This window comes from Anomalospiza imberbis, chromosome 1 (assembly GCF_031753505.1).
Source record: "Anomalospiza imberbis isolate Cuckoo-Finch-1a 21T00152 chromosome 1, ASM3175350v1, whole genome shotgun sequence".
In the NCBI taxonomy this organism is placed as follows: Eukaryota; Metazoa; Chordata; class Aves; order Passeriformes; family Viduidae; genus Anomalospiza; species Anomalospiza imberbis.
In genome coordinates, this window is record NC_089681.1 from 97,005,211 (window position 1) to 97,028,648 (window position 23,438).

The following is a 23,438-nucleotide window of genomic DNA, read 5'->3' on the forward strand; positions in this document are numbered from 1 at the left end:
TTCTTTAACTGGACATGCTTGGAGCAGGAAATTGGACTACATCACCTCCCTGAAGTCTCTGCCAACCAGTATGATCCTACAATTCATGGCCGACCTAAAGAAGCTATGCTTTTGACTCAGTTTTGTCCCTGAGCTTTAGCAGTTCTTTTTCTACATACAATGTTAGCTGTCAAAGATGTGTGTAGAGACACATTAATAAAGTTCTCTCCATGTCTTTGCTGAGTTGTCTTGATCTCCTTGAGTTCCTTTTTGAACAGGCTGTTGATTCTCTTTATCATCTTAGTATTTTTATTCATCTTTTTGAATGCAGCATATAGTCTCCAGAAATTATTAGTAATTATATTAATATGCTAATATCTGTGCTACATTTTGTCTTTTTCAAAAAGATCATGATTGATTAATTGATACAAGAGGTAATTGTACAGTCACATTGAAATGTTCAATGCTAATAGCTCCTTGATGGTTGTTTTGTGCCAAATTTGATAGGTCATAATCTTTTGCAGTTGTTCATTCTGATACAGCTTTTGTACTCTTCTAATGTTTACCACTCAGTGGTTTTTACACATTTATGGGTAAAATATCTTCTTGTAGAACAGAAAGGAGTGAATGAAGGGAAATAAAGTTTTCATGTTTTCCTAGGATCTTATAATCTGTGTATGCAGTGTTGTAACTCAGTTATGATAAGGTTGTAATTTTTCAGTTGCTACAGTGTTTGCAAATTCTGACTGTTATAGTTAAATTCAAATATTAATTTTGGGGATTACAAAAAGAGCAGCAAATGTTAACATTTATTCATTCTAAGTGAATGAAAAAATTATTTTAGTGCTTCATAACATTTCTTTTGCATCAAAGAATGTATAAAATTGAAATAATTTAGAAACACTTTGGCTTGAAGAGAGAGCTCTTCATATTCTGAGATTAATTAAGCATTCTTTAAGTGTTAGCTGATATTTAATTCCTTAATAAGGACATACTTTTAATGGCCAAACAGTTTCTGTCATCAAAAGCTAACTGAAGCAAGTTCAGTTTATTCTGTGGAATGGACATCTTAACATCTATATCAAGAAGTTAGAAAAAGGGCTTGTTTTTAGAAGCAAAATGATTTGCAGTTAGTGTAGAGATAGATGTTTTCCTCTTCACATGAATATAAACTAAAAACTGCTACCCTGTAAAATATTTTCAAAACATTATCCAGGTCTATAAATTGAAAATATAATTATGTGAAAGAAATTACTGTCAATAAAAACTACTTTACAACTATGGACATTTAGAGCTAAGACTTCCCTTTTTTTCTGCTAATGTCACAGCTGAAGAATGCAGTTTTGGAATTACTTCTTAGCACACTGGTTCTAATCAGTTACTGGTTCCTCTTTGGATATTTAGTTCAAATTCAGTGCACCAGTAATGTCAGGAATGTTCTTTACTGGCTCTAGGTATTAAACTCCCTGATTGTTACTAGGTGGGAAGTTTGGCCACTGCAGGTGCAGAGTGGGAGTATGGGCCTGTATGAATCTGTGACAGGAGTAGTTTTAGGAAAACAGATTGGACAAGAGAGAGAAAAAGACATGGACTCAGAACATGACAGGTGGTTTTAATTCCAGAGTTCCTGGAAGATTTTATTATACCTAGCAGTCTTTTTGTCATACAGATTGCAAAAAAGATGGAGAACACTGGGAGAGTATGGGGTTGCTTGATTTCTTGATGCTTGAAGATAAGAAATTAGTAAGGAAGGCAGCATACATCTCTGCCACTGTAGATGAATGACATGAAATTGGTTTGGAGTCATATGCATGGTATTGTTGAGCTTGGCTTCCCCAGAATAGGTCTAAATTATAAGATGGCCAGGAAAAAGCAGTTTGAGCTGAGATAAGGGAGTAAGAAAGCAGATGGGATAGCATATGTTCTCAGGAACAAAGGTGTTGTCATTCCAGCAGCCCAGGAGTTCATGAGGTATTCAGAGAAGGTAGTGACATGGAATGCAGAAAATGTTGCTCTGGCATTTTCTGCTAAAAGGGCAGAAAATCAGGCTTTGCTCTGCTTCTGGGAGGAAATTGTCTCACAGTGATGAGAAAAGAGCAGGACAAAGTGAGGAAAGGGATGTATAGTCAGTAGTATTCCTGAGCATATTGCAGCCAGGACAGCAACCAACAATATATTTCAAAAACAAATTAAGCTGGCCCAGGCATTTGGGAAGTGTGGGCAGACATTCTGGTGGCACACTGAGGGACAAAATAGCTTGAAATAAGAATGGGAGATTAAGGGAAGCATGAGCTAATGACTGAAGACTTTGATGAATGGAGAAATATAGGTGAGTTATGCTTGAAGTTCATAATTACACCAAAAGTGAAGAGGTTTTGTATGGTAGACAATGGAATAGAGGAGAGATTGGGATGATATATTTCTCCAGACTCTTTACATGATGTTTGTTACACTTTGATGGGGCACCATTGATGAAACCTCCCTCCATTGCCAAATGTGAGGTGGACACTCAACCAGAGTCTGTCTGGCCTGCTTTGAAGTATAAGCTAAATCACAGAGGAGTGGATGGGAATATGATACACTAACAATCTAGGGGATTTTAGAATTCATTTCACAGTGGGCTCTGAGTTCTAACAGATTAGCCCAGGAGAAGCACAAAGTGCTTCTTAAGTCAAGCACCAGAAGACTTCCTGGTTTTAAGGTGGACAGTGTGTCAGTAATAGCATGGAGTTACAACCTATCAAGAAACAGAAAAAAAAAAATTAGAGGGAAAATTTTGTTTATCCTTAAGACCAATGAGTATTAGGGGGACCAGTGAATTCTGGTTGATTATCACTTGTCCTCTCACTGTGTATATAAATTCCATGCTATTCTTGGAGAGCAGCCAGAGATGACAGAATGGATCCTCTGTTATCTCTGTGAGATACTGTTCCTTTCACCAAGCATTATTCATACATTCCTGTGGTTATAGAACATCACTTACAAAAGACAGTAACTTATTATTTTCACTACTATTGATAAACCCCATGTGATTTTAATCTATTGAGATTTAAGTTCTAAGGCCAGGCACGGTGGTTGCTCAACAGCTTGTGCAGTTTTCAATGTAAAAGAGCCCAATGCTAGAATTAACAAAATCAAAAGACTGCTCATGTTTTGGATTGTCCTAATGACTTTCTATTTGCTGTGCAGCGCAGTAGAATTGTGGCTGGACTTCTGGTATTTACAGGGCAACAGAAAAGAGGACAAGTAGTATTGTTTGAATACACAGGGAGGGAAACCCCAGGACAAATTCCTCACTCTTATTACTGGAACGAGAGGACAAACATTTGCACATAATTAGCAATCCTATGAAATTCGTTAGTTTTGCTGCCATGGGTAACAACCCTAATAACCATGTAGTATATGCTACAGCAGTGGTCTGGGCCATCTTGAGGCTGAAAAGCCAGACTGTCACATGAGGAGAGCTGTATGTTTTACAGAAATCCTTACGAGACCTGAAGGGCTTCTCATAAAACACCACATAAACCAGGGCCATAAATTGAATTTCAAGTTTCATTTTGAGAATGTTGGTTGTGGGGAAGCATCCTTTACACACAGCTGTGGGGGAGATGACAGCTTGTAGGACTAATAATAGTTGTGCTGGAAGCTTGTGATTTTGTTTGATGTTTCAAATGAAAAGACTAAGAAGACTAAAAATGAAATAAAGACTGTATAGTTAGACCATAATTACTAATTATCACAGCATAACTACTGTGGAAAACCAAGGCTCTGGATTGCAGTCTACAGACACAAGGTCTGGAGACTACTGTTACAGCTGAAAACCCAAGGGTGCCAAAAAAATAGTGGGGTTTTTGCAGAAATGAAGGCCATGGTTGTTACTGGGTATGGAAGAGTAGCAGGCAAGGGAGAAGTCATAAAAATGCTGGTGTTGCCAATACTCTTGGCCCTGCAAAACATATAACGTTGTTACAACAAAGACTGCTCATTAGTTAAGGCTAAAAAATCTGCATCTTGAAAGAGAGTGTTTATGGCAACTGTAAGTCCCAGAAGTGTAAACTACTTTTCTGAGTCTGCTGGGCAGTGGATGTGTGTCCTTCTAGGAAAGGAGTTCCTGGAAGGGACACCCTGGATACTGTGCTCACCTTATAGAACTGGGGACTATAGCTATTGTGAACAAGTTTACAATGACTATATGTCTGCCAGGAGAGGCCACTGACAGCATACACTATTTCTGAGGGGGTATTTAAAAGCTCACTGTTACTTTTATACCCAAATGTAGCAGAGGAGGTAGAGCAGTAGGCATCTGTGGAGGATATGCAGCAATGTTAATAGCACATCCAGGTGTTCAGAGCTAAGCAATATGTAGAAGAATACAGATTTGTACATTTAGGCTATCATTTAGGTATCATTATTGGAATTATATGAGATGTTTTAACCACTCATGCCAGCTGTTCAAAACTGGTGATTATGTTCAGCTTCATCTTGAAGCTCTCAACATGTACCATCCTCCATATTCTTCCACTACTAATTTAAGCAATATGAAAGCAGAAGAGTTTTAGACTGTATCAGTACCTCTCCTACAGAGTAAATGAGTTGTGGTTTTGATCAGATTTTCCTCTTGAGTATCATTACTATAAAAGAAGTTGGAAGTATAGGATGCAGAACTGTAGTTCATCTGCCACTTTAACCATAGTCAAAGAGGTACTTTTTAATTGAGCTAAATAATGGTAACAAATAACCTTTGTTTTGCTGAGAGTCTCACAGGACTTAAGAGAAGTGATGGATCTGATGTACACATGTAAATTTGTGCAAAAGAACTGCCTCACAAACTGGGGTGGTCTGTGCATAGGAAGGTCATATTGACTGATACCTCCTTGCCTTAAGACCCACTGCATATTATATCATAGGGGGGAAAAATGTTGGGGTAAACAGCCAAACAGTCACCATAAATCTCCCAAGACCTCCTTCCTCCTTTCACATGATCAAAATTATCATAGTGTTTGGGATGTCAGAAGGTTACTTAGGGCAGGAAAATTTTGTGCTGTACTTGTATTACAGGTAGTAATTGTCTATAAAGTATTGCTAGCTGTACTTATCACGACTCTGCAACTAATGTGAATGTGAAAGTAATTTGCCCAAGCTGCAGACTGGTATCTGGGAATGTTTGCAGAAGCACAAGGCCCTGGCTGTTAAAAAACAAACTGTTTATCTGGCTGTGATTTTTTCATGAGAACTGAAATGTTTGCATGGAAAACATCAAAGATAAAAAGTGAAACATATTATGGACAGATCTGTAACCTAAACAAAACCTGTGCTTCATTCCCATGTCAAAAGAAACAAGAGGCAGAGAAGTGCTATGTTTTTGATGACATAAAGTGTATGCAGAAAAGTGGGACTTCCAACTCTTTTTTAGTACCATCATACTTAAGTCCCACACTATTCCATACAACCTCATTAACCACTTTCCCCTTCCCATTCTTTGATATAATACAGAGATATTGTTCCCTTAGTCTATAGACCACCCCTGCAAAATGTTGATAAAATATGTTAAAAATGTCTGTTGAATTAATTTAGTCCATTACTTTGGGCTCTATTTCTTGCTGCTTGTTACTGGGCACCAAAGCCAACTCAGGTCAAGTCACTGCTTCCCGTAAGGCTTCTCCTCCATTGCCTCAGGTGGTTTCTGCTGGGCTAATTCCTGTACCACACAATTCAAATCATAGTTTACAACCATTTAAAGGTATATCCTTTACAATCTCCATCCCTAGTCCTTTTGGGCTAGGTAATAGTGTTTTTAACATTGCAATGAACTCCTACCCTTGTCCGCAGCCTGGCTAACAACAAAGGGTTCCCACTAGAATCCACTGTTGGTGTAGTCCACCTCACAGTCCTGCATAGGCTGCAGGAGATAACTGATTCACCATGGTCTTCATCATGGGCTGTGAGGGAATCTCTGCTGCCCCTGCTCCAGTCTGGGGCCACACCCATGGGATACAGTCCTCAAACTTCTCTAGTGTGTGACCTTTGCACAGGTTCCTGTTCTTCGCTAACTGCTCCAGCAGGGCCCCCCATGAGGTAACAAGGCCTTGTCAGCAAACCTGCTCCAATCACAGCATCTCATGGGGTACAGCCTTCTTCAGGCATTTACCTACTCAGGTGTAGGGTCCTCCATAGGATGCAGGTTGGTCTCTGCTCCATCTAGACTGATTCATGTCATAGTCTATTCAGCTGAAGTTCACACTGGAATTCCACCTGTCCAGTACAGCAACACAGAAACAGCAGCAACACCCTGGCCATCTGCCAGCCCAGGTATATCACCAAGGCTGTTATCAAAATGTTCCCAGGTACAATATGGGGAGATGATAAGCAGTACAGCAATACAGCAAGCAGCAAAAGCAAAAAACAACCACTAATGAGCACTAGACGAATATACAGTCATGGAAGGGAGCCCCATGGCAAGCACAGGAGCCTGCTGATTACCAGCTAAACAGCACTAATAGCTATAAATTAAATTTAGCACATCCCAATCAAATCTGTCTTTATCTTAAAGACATTGTGCCTCACATTGGGTGCCAAAAAGGACCATCATGGCTTAACCCCAGCCAGCAGCCAAGCCCCACACAGCCGCTCGTTCACTTCCCTGCCAGTGGCATCAGGGAGAGAACTGGACAGGTAAAAGCTAGAAAACTCATGGGTTGACATAAAGACAGTTTAATAGGGAAAGCAAAAGCCACGTACACAAGCAAAACAAAACAAGTAATTAATTCACTGCTTCCCAAGGGCAGGCAGGTGTTCAGCCATCTCCATGTAAGCAAGGTCCTATCATGCATAACAGTTATGGAAATACAAACATCATCACTCTAAACATCCCCCTCTCCTCCTTCTTCCCCTACTTTATATAATAAGCAGTATGTCATATGGTCTGGAATATCCCTTTGGTCAGTTTGGGTCACCTGTTCTGGCTATGTCTCCTTCCAATTTCCCATGCACTTCCAACTTCCTTGCCAGCATGTCAGTACAAAAAGCAGAAAAGGACTTGGCTCTGTGTAAGCACTGCTAAGCAATAACAAAAACATCTCTATTATCATCACTGTATTCAGCATAAATCTAAAACATAGTCCAATACCAGACACTGTGAATAAAGTTAAGTCTGTCCCTGTCAAAGCAGCACACAAGACATGTGCTTTCATACTCATGTCAAAAGAAATTAGAGACAGGAAAGTGCTATGTTTGTAGTGATATAAAGTGTATGCAGAGAAGTGGGATTTATGTTCCAAATTATAGTCTTTCAATGGAGTTAGCAACAGGACCACAGCAGGATGCTGTCTGCCCTGCCTCCACCCCTCTCTACCACAGTTTCTAGTCTGCTAGGAAACTTGCAAACTTCTTAGCCAGCACCAAAATGCCCATGGTCACCACCTATACATTCTCCCATAGTGGGCATTTTTCTTTTGTTTTTCCATTTTATTGTGCAATGTGGCCTGTATCTTGCTGCCCCGGGAACTGCCATGATCATCCTGGCATCTTGGGTCAGGGTACACAGGGTCTCTTGATCAGACTCACAGGGGCACTCTTTGCATGGGGCAGAGCTAGCTTGGTGTCATGGTTTGACACTGGTGCAATGCCAGTGTCCCCATGAAAATACACCTTCCCCAAATGAGTGCTGTGAGATGCAAACAGGAATAGAGCGGAGCAGGCTCAAGCTTAAAAACAAAGGAAAGAACTTTATTAAGCTACTACTATGATAAAAGACACACACTGAATCCAGAATGAAAACTTTCCAAAACATTCCTCCTCCCCCCACCCAAACTCCAGCAAACCACAGTGAGACACAACTTGGACCCTCAATCAAGTTACCACCCTTCAGATCATCAATACTCAGTCCATCAAGGGAGAGAGGAGTCTCTCTCGCACCATAGACCCCCCCCAGGAAATGCAGTTGCGACCTCCTGTGTTTCCATGTCACACATGGCACTGCCTGGAGAAAATCTGCCTGTGTGACACCCTCCTTTCCATGTCACAATGTTCTCACCAGCATGCATGGACCAAGACTACTCATAGGACTCCTTTAAGGATGCTTTGCCAAGGACCAAAAGAACAACAGTTCAGTTTCTTATTTTCAGGACAACAGTCCCCCACCATTTTCTCCTCCCCTGGGGCCAAGGGTCTCAAGGACTGAGATCTTCTTCTTCCTTGAGACAGAGGGCACCACCACACCCTCATCACTGCAACAGGTCACTCTCTTGACTCCAACCATTGCATCCCCCTAAAAATGCAGTCTCTGCTGCAGGAGCAATTGGTTCAGTCTATGGCTATACAAGAAAAGTCCCTCCAAAAGCCACTCCATCATCTCCTCCCACTTAGGATTTCTTCTTCTAACATCTCAGGTCCCAGACTGTCTCTCTTCTTTTTCAAATAGAGGAGGAGTAGCATTTTGCAAAGCTTTCACTGTCCAAGAAGGGGTTAAAAATCTCGGGCTCCCAGGACAGCTGAAATCTCAGCTACCCAGAACTCCAACTCCCACGGCTGGGCACCTTCCTCCCCCGCACTCCGCTTCACTTTCTCCTCTGCCGGCAAACTTCCAGGTACCTTCAGGCTCTCTGTCTCTTTCTCCCTCTGGGTGGGGGGAACAAAGGTATCTCAGTTCTTCTCCACCCTTCCGTCCGCAGGGGCTGACCCGGTTCCAGTCCCTTCACACACTGGGCCTACCTCTCCCAGGCTGCATGGCTTCCCCTCCCCGACCCAGCCGGTGGCTGGGCAGGGGAGGTCTACACTACACTCTGACCGGAACCAAAGAGAGAGTTCCCTTGGGCGTTCTCTGCTTTTAACCCCCTGTGTTCTCAGAGGCATGTCCAATGCCTTCAGTGGTCACTCCAGGTGTCAGTATCTAAACCTGACCACTGATTGGTTTGACCCCAACTTCCTAAGAAAATTCACTTCCCTGTCAAACCACGACACTTGGGGATTTCTTGGTGGCCTTCTAAGACTGAGGCATAGTCCTTTTGCATGTTCTGACTTGGTACTATACCTATATGTTTTTAAGGTTAGGGGAACTACCTTCTGGACTTCTATTATTACCGCTAATATTGCACTAATTTAAGTGTAAAATCTGTAGACAGCGGTTTTGCAACTGCTGTTGTAGTGTCACAAAAAAAAAAAAAAAAAAAAAAAAAAAAAAAAAAAAAAAAGATGGAATCTACATATTTCAGGAATACCAGAGGAAAGGCAACCCTTCTCCCTTTCTTCCCTACCCTCACTTGAATCAATGCTGCATCCATTCCCTGGCTTTTCCAGGTTTCCCACTCTCTCAGCTAGAGAAAAAGTCACTCATTTCTGTCCATGCAAGCCCAAATACATGCTATATAATTATGACAATTGATTCCTCTCAGTCTAAATCTATGTAATCTTTCTTGTGGACAGTTTATTTCACCTATGCTCTTTTATCCCCTTGTGAGGCTATGTCTGCACGACGTTTGTGTTTAATAGGGACCTTGCAGTGGTTTCTGAGCTAATTGTGCAATTTCTGACTCCTTTTTCTGATATGCTTGCCTGTTTCCCTGGGTTTGACAAGATGAACAATCAACTCTGACTAAAGAGGTATTTCAGTCTCTTTATTCAAATCCTACAGGAATTATAACTAGATTAATGTATCATGTTGTGTTTATACACACTTTACACACTTCATACATTATAAATTATATACATATACATCAGGTGATGAAGTCTACAGTAACAGTAATTTTGTATATTTAAGCCCTTAATATTTAAAGGAAAAATGTATTCTTACAGGCAACAAAATGTCTAGAGTGGGAGTGACTTAAGACATTTTTTCTCTCCAGATATATGTCTTTTATGTAGCAGAGTGATGAGCTGAAAGTTAGCACATCCTAGTTCAAAATTATGCATAATTTCCTTGACTGGGGCCATTTTCTTGGCTCCAAACCAGGTCATATTTCATGAAGAGTTACAAGGCTTTTCTCAGCCCATAGCCTTCTCATACAGTTTCCCAAATTTCCATTTAGAAGACAGCTCAAAGTGTAATGCTTTAAAGGATGTTACAACTCAAATTAGGACTTTTCTTTTGCATTACAGCATCAGCTTTATTCCTATAAAGCAAAACTGGCTGATGTTAAGAGCTTATCTCTAAAGAAAAGCTGAGAGAACAGGTTGTTGTACAGATGTAGACAGTTTTTCTAAAATCAGTCAGCATTTCTTAGTCAGTTAGCTTGCAGCACACAGTCTCTAGATAAGTATGATCAAAGTCCATATAGCAGACACAAACTAACCTGTTTTCCTGGGATCCACCACAGTAGTATGTGTCACTGAACAACAGTTAAATTTAAAAAAACAATCTTATAAAGCCTGGCGCTTGTTCCTAGGTTTTGTCGTCACCAAAAGATGCCATTTCCCCACTAGTTGCTTCTCTGCGTCAAACCTGGGTGAAAAGTTTCCCTTGGTTCATAGTTGGAAAGGTGCTATTTTATGTGTGCTTTACTTCCTCAGGCAATTCTGAGAGGTACTGTCCAACTATATTGCACTGAGTGACAGTATTCAACAGTATGGAGACACTGAGGTGTAGCAGTCAGAGGCCCTGCAAGGCCTCCCTGGTGGTTACCCTCCTATGACAAGAAATGCAGAGTCATGGTGAGTGGACCAAAGCAGCCCCTCTTCCGTCTTCGGACCCTTGTTATCTCTCTGTAAGGCTATAGGTTGTATTCTCCTCAACCCTGGCCATTGGACAATTTCCAACACCCCAGTAGCCTACATAAACCCCCATCTCTGCCCAGTTCAGCGGAAGAGCTGTCACTGGAACCCTTTGCAGGAGCTGCCAATAAAGACACCGCTGCGGAACTCTACACAGACTTCTCCTCTCTCAATCCCTGCGTCTGCCGAGGCACCTTTGCGAGCACAGAGCTGGAATCACTAAGAGCTGAACTCACAGAGCTGGAATCACTCAAGAGTGCTCGCTTAGATTGCTTGTGGCTGGGAGCTTGCCCAAGGGACACAGAGAGGTTGTGCCTCACCAGCACAGCGCTATCCGGGACACCTACTGCGGCAGCTGCCCGGAGAGCCAGACGGACCCCTGGAGCCCCAGGCCATGATACTGAGGCATGATTTAAAAAAAAATCCACAGAGATTACGTTTTCCCAAATATTGTGAAAATTATGATTTTTAATAAACAGTAAATATGAGTTTTTACACTTATTTAGTTGAAAACATCCTACAAAGAGAATAAAGTTTTGCTCGTTAGTATTTCAGCATGACAAGGTGTATCATAATTTTAGTCAATGTTCAAATTTGAAGCTGTAACTGTAGCTATTATAGTTTACAGAAAGATTAGCAGTTTTCTATTGATTTGCAAGATCATTATGTTGGCTAGCTTCCCTGATACATATAAAAGATATTTGCTCTCTTTATTGAGAAATAATTGGTCAGAATCAACTTGTTTGTGTAGACTCACTTCACTTCAGACAAAGCAAAGAAGGTCCTAATTTTGCCCATGTCCTCTGAAGGTCCTCATTCAGCAGACGTATTAAAGAATACGCAATTTAACAGTCACCAGTCAGTTAATTAAAAAGAGAAGGTGAAGCACCTAGTTTTAGTATAATAAAATGCTATTTGGAGTACTCCTGGGAAGATTCTAAGTATTTATTGCCTAAAGGGATTCAACTATGCTATTTGCCTTGTCCCAAAATAACATCCTTAATGAGTATTCAATAAACTACACCCCACCCTTTCTACTGAAAACATAATACTGTCCAGCAGAGAATTCACTCTTCCAAGGAGTGCATATCAGTGTTGCTGCTCAGTGGTGAGGGCTCTCACCGGGCAGAGGGACTCCTAGCATTGAGTTGAGCATATTTTCCCTTTGGAAGAAAAGAAATGTAATTGGATTATGCAGGTGTTTTTCTGCCAAGTACTCTATGTCAGCAAAATAATAAAACACAGTTAAAGCAAAAATAATATTAATTGTATCATCTTAGTGTTTTTACCTGCCACTCATATGACAAACTATTGTTCTTTAAGCAACTCTTTACATTTTTTATTATGATTCTATGTTCTCCTCACTTATTTGGCTTTATGAAACTAGTTTCACAATTCATTTAAATCTTGGCAATGATTAACTTACAGTACTTATGTTGCAAGTCAGCTCAACTGTGTATGCTAGCGGATGCCATTGGGGGGATGGAGAGGGCATTCATTTTGTCAGAGAACAACTTAAAGAGATACTGGTGTTTTAAATACTTTCATTATGTTTTCCCTCCCTCAGTTTTCCCTCTGTCAGAGTAGTGGTTCAGAAACGATGAAGAGGAACAGGTGTATGTCAAAGTCATGTTCATGTAAGCAAATTTTTTTTCTACTTCAGCCTGTAGAGAGGTTTGCACTGCAGTCTTTTTTAGTCAGTAAAAATGGTTTACTTTTTTGCTTCTGTAACTAATAAAATTTGCTCCAGCTGGCACAGAGAGCACAAGTATGCATATTCTAAGGGTGCATCTCCACAGTTTTGGCATCTTTTCCACACAACAACCTCTCAGCTCATGGAGTAAGTGTCATGGGTTGGTGCTGGCACAATGCCAGTGTGCCCATGCAAATATATTTTTCTCAAATGAGTGCTGTGAGACAGAGCAGAGCAGGCTTGAGCTTAGAAATAAAGAAAAAACTTTATTAACCTACAACTATAATAAAAGGAACACACAGAATTCAGAATGAAAACCTTCCAAAACATTTCTCCTCCCCCCACCCAATTTCCACCAAAACACAGTGAGACAAAACCTTGGAACCGCAATCAAGTTACCACCCCTCAGATAATCAATTCTCAGTCCATCAGGGGAGAGAGGAGTCTTTCTTGCACCAGTCTTCCACAGGAAACACAGTTGAAACCTCTGATGTTTCCATGTCACACATACCACCACCTGGAGAAAGTCTGCCATCATGACATCCTCCTTCCATGTACAGTGATCTCACCACTGTTCATGGTCCGAAACTGCTCATAGGGTTCCTTTATGGATGCTTCACCAAGTACCACATAACAACAGTTTATCATTTTGGGCCAACAGTGCCCCCCCTTTTTCTCCTTCCCTGGGGCCAAGGGTCTCGAGAACAAAGATCTTTTTCTTCCCTAAAGACAGAGGGCACCACCACACCCTTCTCAACTTTTCTCTGTTCACTCTCACTCCTGCACATGACATCCCTCACTGAAACAGGCCACTCTCACTCCTGCACTCTCTTGGCTCAAGCCATTGCATCCCCCTAAATGCAGTCTCTGTGTTGGGGAGAATTGGTTCAGTCAATGGTTATACAAGAAAAGTCCAGCCAAAGGCCACTCCATCATCTCCTCCCACCTAGGATTTCTTTTTCATGTTCTTCTGACATCTCAGGTACCAGACTGTCTCTCTTCTCTTTCAAATTGAGGAGGAGTAGGGTTTCACAAAGGTTTCTTTGCCTAAGAAAGGGTTAAAAGTCTCAGGCTCCAGGATGACTGAAATCTTGCAGCAGGCTGCCCAGAACTCCCACAAATCCCATGGCTGAGCACCTTTCCTCCCACTTATCTTTCTCCTCTGCCAGCACACTGCTGGCACATGATATCAAATTTCCAGGTGGCACAGGCTCTGTCTCTCTCTCTCCCTCTGTGGGGGGGACAAAAACATCTCAGGTTTTCTCCACCCTTCTGTCCTGCAGGGGCTGGCCCGGTTCCGGTCCCTTCGCACCCTGGCCTACCTCTCCCAGGCTGCATGGCTTCTCCTCCCCCGCCCAGCCTGTGGCTGGGCAGGAGAGGTATAAACTCTTCTCTGACCGGAACCAAAGAGAGAGTTCCCTTGGGCGTTCTCTGCTTTTAACCCCCTGTGTTCTCAGAGGCGTGTCCAATGTTTTCAGTGGTCATACCAGGTGTCAACATTCAAATCTGACCACTGATTGGTTTGACTATAACTTCCCAAGAAAACTCACTTCCTTATCAACCCAGGACTGTAAGTGACATGGTATGTCAAGTGGACAGAGAGGGAAAGGATAGAAAAATTAATTCTGCAAGTGATGTTGAACAATGCAACAAGAATGAACAGAAATTAGTGCTCACAGAGTTCTAAGACAGCAGTGCTGTTACAAGCACCATAACACAGGCTTAGCCTTTTCATAGCGAGAGATTACTATAATTGTTTTATCACCAGGAAAGATAGAACCTGTTTTTATTAATATTCTATTAGTGTTTCCTATATTGCATGGCAAACTACAGGAGCTAGGCTTCATGGTGCCACACCATATTGACACAGTGAGGCAAATGTAGAAAAGACAGAGCAGAAGTAGAGGCTGGAGGCAACAGATACTTTACCAAGCTTTCTAGTTTCCTTCTATTTTTCTTCTTTGTTGAAAAGTAAATTCTGTTGCACCTAGTTGGTGTGGGCTAGTGGTTGCATTTTTACAAAATCAGAAAGAAGTAGTGTGTGAAGAACCTTTGGAGGTCATTTAGTGTAGGCTCTTAAACTAAGGGCGAACTTCAAAGGTAGAGTCTCATTCAGAAGAACATCAAGGAACACTCAGGCCTGTCTGCTCCCTTTGGGAGAGGAGCCAAACCACAATAACAAAAGCTAGTACAGCTGGAGATTCTCCACTCACTAGTTCCACAGTGCCCAAGTGAGACAAGCAGGCCAGCCTCTGGATAACAAAGCTCATGATGAAGCAGAGCTGTGATGGAACTTAAGGCAAATACATCCATACCATAGATCACACAGAGACAGAAAGCCCTGGCCTAAATTTAAAGGGAGTTCCTAGATCCAGGGACAGAGAATGTGAAGGTAGAAGTGTCTCAGGTGAGGCTGGTCAGTGCAACTTTGGCCAATTAGTGTATTCAGGGTCTTTGAGAACATATCACTAAGACAGAGAAGGACGTGCTTGTCTAACAGCATGCTCTAATCCTGGAAGACGGAACCAATTTCTTTAATAATGGAGAGGTTATAGTGTTTCTGGAGCTGCTGCTAAGTATTCCATATTCATAAAACAATGTGAATATACTACTATGGTCATGTTCAACCTGCCTAAAAAAGTGGCATCACTACTTGAATTGACTGGGTTGGCAATGACTGATTTCATCAGGTTTTCATTTCCTATTTCCACATGCTCTGAATGTAAGACAGACATGCAATCTGATACTTTGTTTCAGGTGTGTCTTAATCACCATAGATATGAAAAGGCGCTACAGCATCTCTGCATGCCCTAGGCATGAACACTTGGGCAACTGACATTCTCTAGCTCTCACAAAGTTAGTCCACTGCAATGTGTTAAGATGAACTGTGTTCTAGAAGACAGAAATAACAGACTGTAAGGAATCCAGTAATGGGAGGTTTTGATGCCTCTCTTTTCTCATTGAGGAGGCACAAGTAGGTAACAAACTAAGTCTTAAAACAGTATCACTTGTCATGGTGCATGGGACTCTGAAAAACTTGTTAGACAAGAAATAAAAAGCACAATGCAGCTGGCTTGCATTTTCATCACAGTAAAAAACAGTAATTCCTGAGGAGTCAGGAAGATCTGGCAAAGGTCAGACTGAAAGGTGTCAGACTCATTTTGGGTTACACTGTATCCTTTTTGGAGTTACTGCATCCCAGGATGAATTTTCACCTCCTGTAGTCCTGAACCTCAGGAGTATTTATGACCACATTATAAAGCCTTTATTTCTTCAATTCATATTACAAACATTTTCTGCCATTACTTACTGCAATCATTGTGACCCACAGATTTTACTAGAAAATCTAAATGGCTGATGAAAAACAGCTCTGAGGAAATCCTAATCCTAATCTTCCTTGCTCCCTGTTTTTTATTTTCTTTCTGCTTCTGCTAACAGCTTGAGATCTTTCAGAAAGCAGTTTTGAAATACATGGGAAGTATATGCAGTTAATTCCATAGAAATTTTCAACCAATTTTCCGATGGTACCAAATCAAATGCCTTGGCTATTTCTTATGTGGACTATAACACTTTAACTGTTCAGACACATTATCTTGTCCCCCAGAATATACAGATCATGATCATCTTTCCTCAAAACAAAATTATCATTAAGCCAGTTAGCTCAACTTTCCTCAGCCACTCTTTTTCTTCTTTTTAAGTATTGATGACGCAGTATTGACAAGGACAGTCATTTCCTCTCTTGGAATTTTCCCTATTTTTCAAGATTTCTAAAGACTTCAAGGTTTCTAAAAATGCAACATTCCTGAGACCAAGAACTCAATGGCTAGTTTATTTTCAGTTTCACATGCCTAAACTGCATTAGTCCTGATGACGTGAAAATTTGTAATATTAGTGATTTTTTTCACTCACATAGACTGTTAAGCATTCTTCTTTCCTACTTTGCTATTTCTGATTTTACATTTATCTGTGACAATAAATATATTTTTTTCTTTCTAGTGATTTACTTCTAATATCTTGATAACATCAAAGACAGTACAGGTTTTTAAGGTATTGGTATCTTAGTGACATCATTAACTTCCTTAGACAGATGTCTTGTTTTAAATCACAACCTTATTATTAGCATTAATTTTATCCTTTTACTATTCTTGATATATAAACTAGTTTCCTATACAGATCTTCATGTGTTCCAGTTTTTAGCTTCTTTTTGGGGCGTATTGTAGAATATTCATAAAAATCCATTTTTGTTAAAAAGTGAAATGACTTCTATAGGTCCATCTGGATATTTCTGTTTGAATTGGTGCTGTCCTGCTGCATTCCTATCTTTCCAAACAGAAAGATGTTGATGGTGCAGAGCTCTGTGTTTTCAGTTAAAATGAACTTTAAAAGTGCCCCAAAACATCCCTACCTCTGCAGATAACATTAATATTGGAGATCGGCTATCATTAGCAATGAAACTATTCCAGTTGCTTTTTTAGGCTTGGAAAAAGGCTGAGGGAGAATGAAGAAACTCTTTTTTTCCTACAGCCGCTATTCTTGTTACTGCAGTGACACCATGATTTGAATGAGAAGCCCATTACCAAATATCAAAATGTTATCATGCATCTCTTCGTGTCCTTTTCTTGCTGCCCAGCTGTGAAAAATGACCAGATAATATTGGCTTTCACATTTATGTATTAGCTTATGCATGTTGTTAGTGATTATAAGTATTTAGAAATAGTATCAATTATAACTCTTTTTAGCTGCTTGTTAATATAATATAACCGATCAACTTAAGTATGCACTGTGTTGCTCATAGAAATAGTAGTGTAATGAATATAATATCTATGTATCACTTATTGAAATAATAGTGTGATGAATGTATTGTGTTTAGACCTTAGTAAAACATAAGATATAAAAAGAAGGCTTTTGTGTAACTAAAAACAATGTAAGGCTATCCACTGACCAACCTGTCCAAGTGATAACTGTGACACAAACCACAGCACCAGAGGACAATTAGAGAATACCATGTTAAATTTAAGAAGGACATACAAAATCCTTATGAGAGGATGTGAAACAGCAGGATAGAGACACAAGAAGACATAAAATTATCTGAAGGGTGGGAACCTGATTGAGGGTCTGAGCTGTGTCTCACTGTGGTTTGTTGGAATTGGGTGACAGGAGGAGGAATGTTATGGAAGGTTTTCGTCCTGGATTTAGTGTGTAAATCCAGTAAACTACTACTTTTATAGTAGTAGTAGTTTAATAAATTGTTTTCCCTTTGTTATTAAGCTTGGGCCTGCTCTGCTCTGTTCCTGATCGCATCTCACAGCACTTATTTGGGAAGGTGCATTTTCATGGGGGCACTGGCATTGCACCAGCATCAAACCACGACAACCTTCCAGATTTATTCCTGATCACATACCCTGCTTAAAGCACCCTGCAACGAGATACTCAAGTTGGGCACAATGTCAGTGTGAAAACTGTGGCCAGCTCTGGCGCTGTAGCTTGCCCAGGTAGTGTGTTGCAAAATTTGTTGAGATAAAGGGAAAAGTTCCAACACTAATTGAGGGCAGGCATTAATTCTGACACTTTGTTGTGGAGTTGAGTGGATGATCCCTGATATTCACGAGCTATTAGAACCTGAGTGGGAGGCTGTAGTAAATCAAAAACAGAGACTATCTTTTGAATGCAGGCAACTACTCCATATGATGGGGAGATAATAAAACCCTATTCCGAGAGTGAACTTAATAAGGGCTGACTATTTAAGGAACTATAGAGAATCACAGTATAAGAAAAGCAGGTGACATAAGTAATTTTGGGATAAGGAAACCAGAAGGCAAGACCAGATTAACCACTATACTCGCCACCACTCACATCTGCATGCTGGGCAGCAAACCCATCAGGCATGGAAGGTGGGGGTACACATTATACTGGGCTTCTGTTACTCCTCATTAGTCATGTCACCTTTGAGAATCCAGATGATCCCTGCCACAAATGCTACAGACCACTATACCATGGCAAAACCCAAGGTTCTAACTTTAGCTTTCATACCTTCATTAGCCACTGCTATAATTCCTCTCAGGAGTTCCTCCATACAAAATGACCAAATGTATAAAGTTACCAAAACTGTAGGGTCAAAACAGAGGTGCCCATGTGGAGACAAATGACTGTCTCCACAAGTCAAACCCAAGAATGGAAAAAGGAACGAGATTTGATACAAGATTTAATATGGGAATGAATAATGATAAGCAAACAAAGAAAACAGGCACAGCAACCCACCATTCCGAAGCCAACTCCACGTGGGGGTTTATATGCAAAACTCAGACAACAACTGGAAAATGAAATAGAAATACCAAAGTCAGGGGAAAACTTCTTTGTAGACCTGGGAGAAAGGATCAGCAAGGAGCTAAATGTTACCAGCTGCTGGGTTTGTGGGGGAGCTTTAATGTTTGAAGAATGGCCATGGAAGGATAGTAGCCTAGGCCCAGCTGAACATCTCAAATGGAAGAGAACCAAAATGAAAGGGGAAAATCGGCTAGAGGGGTGGATATTAAGTTCAGAAATAATTGGAGAGGAGTGCCTCTGGCCTATGGGAAGAGAATTTTCAGATGAGGTAGGACAGACCTCTTGTCAAATATATGAAGTTTATAATGGAACTTTCACATGGTGGATCCCTGAAAAACCCATACAATATTGCACCCAGGAGAGGAAAAAGAATTGTAAATATGAAAAGGAAACTAAACTTTTCTGGTGCAATGACCCTGGGAAAAATCCCTATTATGGGATCCCAATCTAAATTTTGGGAAAATATTAATATTCAAAGGAATGAATACTGGAAAGCACCTGATGGCTTATTTTGGGTGTGTGGGAAAAGGGCTTATCCAGAACTTCCTCCCCTATGGAAAAGAAGTTGCACTCTGGGAATTATACAACCAGGATTTTTCCTGTTGCCAAGCCAAGATGGAGATGATCTGGGAATACTGGTGTACAATACCTTAAAAAGAAATAAGAAAGAACTAATTGGAGAAATTGGGGGATACGAAAAGTGGGGCAATGAAGAGTGGCCACCTGAACAGATAATACATACATATGGTCCAGCTACCTGGGCACAAGATGGGAGTTGGAGATATCGAACCCCAATTAATATATTGAATCACATCATAAGACTCCAAGCAGTTGTAGAAATAATATCTAATGAAACAGCAGGGGCCATGGAATTAATAGTCAAACAGCAAAGGCAAACCAGAGTTGCAGTGTATCAAAATCAGTTATCACTAGACTATTTGTTAGCAGAATAGGGAGGGGTTTGCATAAAGTTTAACACATCTGATTGCTGTCTACAAATTGATGATAATGAGGATGCAGTTTTGGATATAGCCAGAAACATCAGGAAAATAGCCCATGTGCCAGTCCAAAAATGGGAATCTATAATGAATAAAGGATAGTTAGAAGATTTTTTGGGAATATCCTGGTGGAAGAGGGCCAGATTTGTAGTGCTATGCAGAATAACAGGTCTAATATTTCTTCCATGTTTGATCCCATGCTTTATTCAATTAATCACTTATGAAGTCCAAAACATGCAAATGACAGTACCCACCAATCCAAAGTCGGGAACCATAGGATGAAAGCAGAAAATTATGGTATTGAGAAAAGAAAAAGATTATGAAAACAAGGCATTTAAGATCTATGAGAAGTATCAGTATGCCAAAAGTTCAGAAGTGCAAAAGTTGTAGCTCAAGCCAAATACAGTAAGAAAAACAAAGAGGAGGGATTGTGAATTCTGTTTTTCAGTGAATTCTGTTTTTCACACCAATCATCTCCACATTTGCCAGCTCACTGCCACCTTTGATGGCCAGAATCACTTTGCCTACCCCTTCTCTGAAGGCCTTTATGCTGTGGAACAGACGGTAGTGTTATATATACATCTTCCATCCCAATGAAGTATGGGAGCCACAAAACCACCAGTCCTCTTCCAAAAGACAGTTATAGACTGACATGAATAGTCTTTCTGATTTATTCTAGCACTTTGCTAGAAGAACAGGAGACAAGAAAAATGCCCTGAGCTTCTAAATCTGTTTTCTCTACTTTTGGAGTGGAGATGTTACAACCTCCTTTGAGATGGAAGTAGGAGGTAACCAAGAGCTATATCTCATCACTAGTGCTACATCATTAATATTTAATTTGATACACTGCTCATCCACTGACTCTTTGAATCTGCTTCACTGCTGGTCAGAGTTTAAATGCTGACTCTGGCCTGAATCCCAGGATCTTCCTCTGTCTACTGCAAACCATGGATGCTGCATAGGAGGGCAGATTTCTGGGAGCCATCTTTATGTCCTGGTAGTCCAAAGGCACACAGTGAACTTGCTCCACTTGTCCAAGAGGTGATCATAAATCTCCTGCTTGGGCCTTCTGAATACTATGATCCCTTCAGTGATCTGGAGGATTAAGGTCCTACAGCCTGGCTCTGGTTTTGTTTGGAAGGCAGTTTCTGTCTGGTGGGCAGCAGCCTGGTGGTCTTAGCGCTGCAATGATAACTGTAAGCCAAGGTTTGAGGCAGAGTGGATGCTCCAGGGCCCGTGCCCCTCCCTTCGGAGCTACGGCCGCAGAGCCATCAGCGGTGAGGGGGAAGTGGCGCGGTGCCGGCCACCGCCCCCCGCTGCGTGAGGAAATGGCTCTCACGTGAGGGAGGCGGCAGCGACGGCTCACCCTGCCCGCTGCCCTCAGAGGAGGAGCCAGCGGGTCTGGGGCCGTCTGCAGCATGCCGACGAGCTTCACCGTGGTGCCGGTGGAGGCGCAGGGCGAGGAGCGGCAGCGGGATGGGCAGCTGCGAGAGGAGGAAGATGAAGGCGACGAGAGGGACCGGGGCGCTGGTGAGAGTGGGGAAGCGCCGGGGGTCAACGCGTGAAGAGAGCGTCGGCTCTTTGCATGCAGAGGAGCGGGTCTGTGGCGGGCCGGTCGGCCGGCGGAGAGCCCCCGAATACTGTGGAGGGGCCGCATCGCCTCTCCGCAGCGAACGATGGGAACGGGGCTACCTGTCCAGGTGTAGAAGTGCGCTTCGGGAAAGGGCGAAAGTCCGGCGCCTGGGGTGGCTGAGAGCTTGTTTCTCTTTGTTTCCATTAGTCAGCGCCGCTGGCCGAAAGGAGGAAGTACTCATGGGCGGCTCCAACCGGGGGAGCGGAGCAGCCCGCGGTCGGGCGCGGCGCCTGCCTGGGGCGGTGTGGGGCGGTCAGTCTACCTCCCGCCTGCGACGGGGAGCGGGCGGAAGAAGCGCCGCCCACGGCGGTTTAACAAACGGGGAAAATACGTAGAATCAATTGTTTAGGTTGGAAGAGACCTTGAAGATCAGATCATCAAATCCAACCATTAGGCTGTCTTAAAAGCTAACTGCTGTTGGAGCACACTAGAGAGAAGGCTAAGAGGCAAGATTCAGACTGTGGAGAAGAGCATAACTTTACCTGCCTTGTTCCAAGTGTTTGTCCAGCCATGTGCTTTTGCATGAGATATAACCTCTAGGGTTAAGTAGGTGTTTGCTACGAGATGCCGTCGCGTTCGGAGCCTTGCTTCTTGCTAGGCCTCCTGGGGCAGTAGAATCAAACCGGAGGTGGAGCTCGGGCATCATGAGTGAGGGTCTGCTCAGGACAGCAGCCCCTTATGCAGGGGCAGTAGTATTTCTCTGCCAGCGTTGCTGGGGAAATGAGTGATTCTTCACTTGCATGACAAGGCACTGCTGGGAAAGCAGTAATTCTTGCGGCTCTTAAGACTTCCTTTTTCCGAAGCGTGTTGTAGCAGCAATACCAAGTATGGTGTGTGAATCACTGCTAGCACTTCGAGAGCTAGTTCGCATCTTGCACTTTATTTTGGACAATCTTTGCTCTGATACTTTTTTTTTTATTTGAATCGATACTTCTGTAAAGGTTTGGGTGGGGGATTAACTTTGTTAGATGGTAACAGGTGAATAGATGGGGGTTTGTAAAAGGCATCTTATTTTTTGGTACAGATGACAGATAAATAAGGCTAATTCTGTGTGATGTGGGATATGAATGTAAAAACATAAAAATAGATATTTGACACACTTAATATATTTACATTATTTTAGGAAGCTAATACAGTAAAACACCAAGCTGACAGTTATTTTCTTCCAAAGCTTTCTACTCTTAAATCTTATTTACCTATTAAAGATATATAATACATATAGTTGCCTTTCCCTTAGTAAATTCAAATGATGACTAGGTGTTCTAATAACTGTTTCTTCTTTTTCCAAACTAAATGCAATAGAAAAACCAAAACAATATAAGCTGTGACAACAGTTTGTTTCTAGCAACAAACAACAGTTTGTTTTTGTGGCATCTGTTTGTACTGGATGGATGACTAGTAGTACAGCATTAATCTGGTCAAATTTTCTTTTGGTAGAAGAGCTAGTCAGAGAGGCATGGTGTATGGTGTTTACTCAGATGTCATGTCAAAATACTGAATATATATTCAGGCATAGTTAGACAGGATTTGTTAGATTGCATGTATATATGAAGTATCTGAAAGGCTTGGAACATTTTTAAATCCTGGGAAGGTGAGAAGAACAGTGGAACTGCTACTTTCATAGTGTTCCAACTAAAGGCCAGAGGTAAAAAAAATCTTGATGTGATTAGGTGGTGTTTTGGGGACTAGTAGTTACAGTTGCAAGATATATTTAAATACTGTTATGGATCTGTATCAGTCAAGTGGATGAATTTATGTATGACTCTTCCTGTGTGTTTGTAAACTTGGAAGTACAGAGGAAAACACTGAAAAGGGAAGGCATTGATTTGTATATAAATTATAGGCAAAGAGCTCTGACTTCATGAAGAGAGTAAATACTACCCTCTGACAGAGAGTTTTGGGATGTGAAAGATGTACTACTTACTGTTGCTTTGGGTATTGTATGGAATTGTTAAGTTAATGCTGTATAATCAAATAATTGCTCTTGAGTTATTCTTCTGAAAGCTAAAGAACTCTGAAATGTTAGTGCTGCTAAAAGCTGCTGTAGTTAAACTTTTGCCTGCTGCTCAGAGAAGGACTCCTTGCCCTTCTCACTACTTCAGCCTTG

The 23,438-nt window shown here is 41.5% G+C and overlaps 2 protein-coding genes across 5 annotated transcripts in view; both read left to right on the forward strand.

Annotated features, from left to right (window-relative positions):
• The window catches only part of NFX1 (nuclear transcription factor, X-box binding 1), a 120,966-nt gene that overhangs the window by 87,111 nt on the left and 10,417 nt on the right, over positions 1–23,438 (forward strand). The window lies entirely within an intron of this gene.
• The window catches only part of LOC137480146 (solute carrier family 12 member 7-like), a 66,114-nt gene continuing 63,663 nt past the window's right edge, over positions 20,988–23,438 (forward strand). For 2 of the 4 annotated variants that reach the window (XM_068201142.1, XM_068201161.1), the window contains exon 1: positions 20,988–21,228. In XM_068201142.1, coding sequence (XP_068057243.1) covers positions 21,117–21,228 — 112 coding nt within the window. In that variant the 5' untranslated portion in view covers positions 20,988–21,116. The other 2 variants (XM_068201152.1, XM_068201146.1) reach the window with 2 other exon arrangements.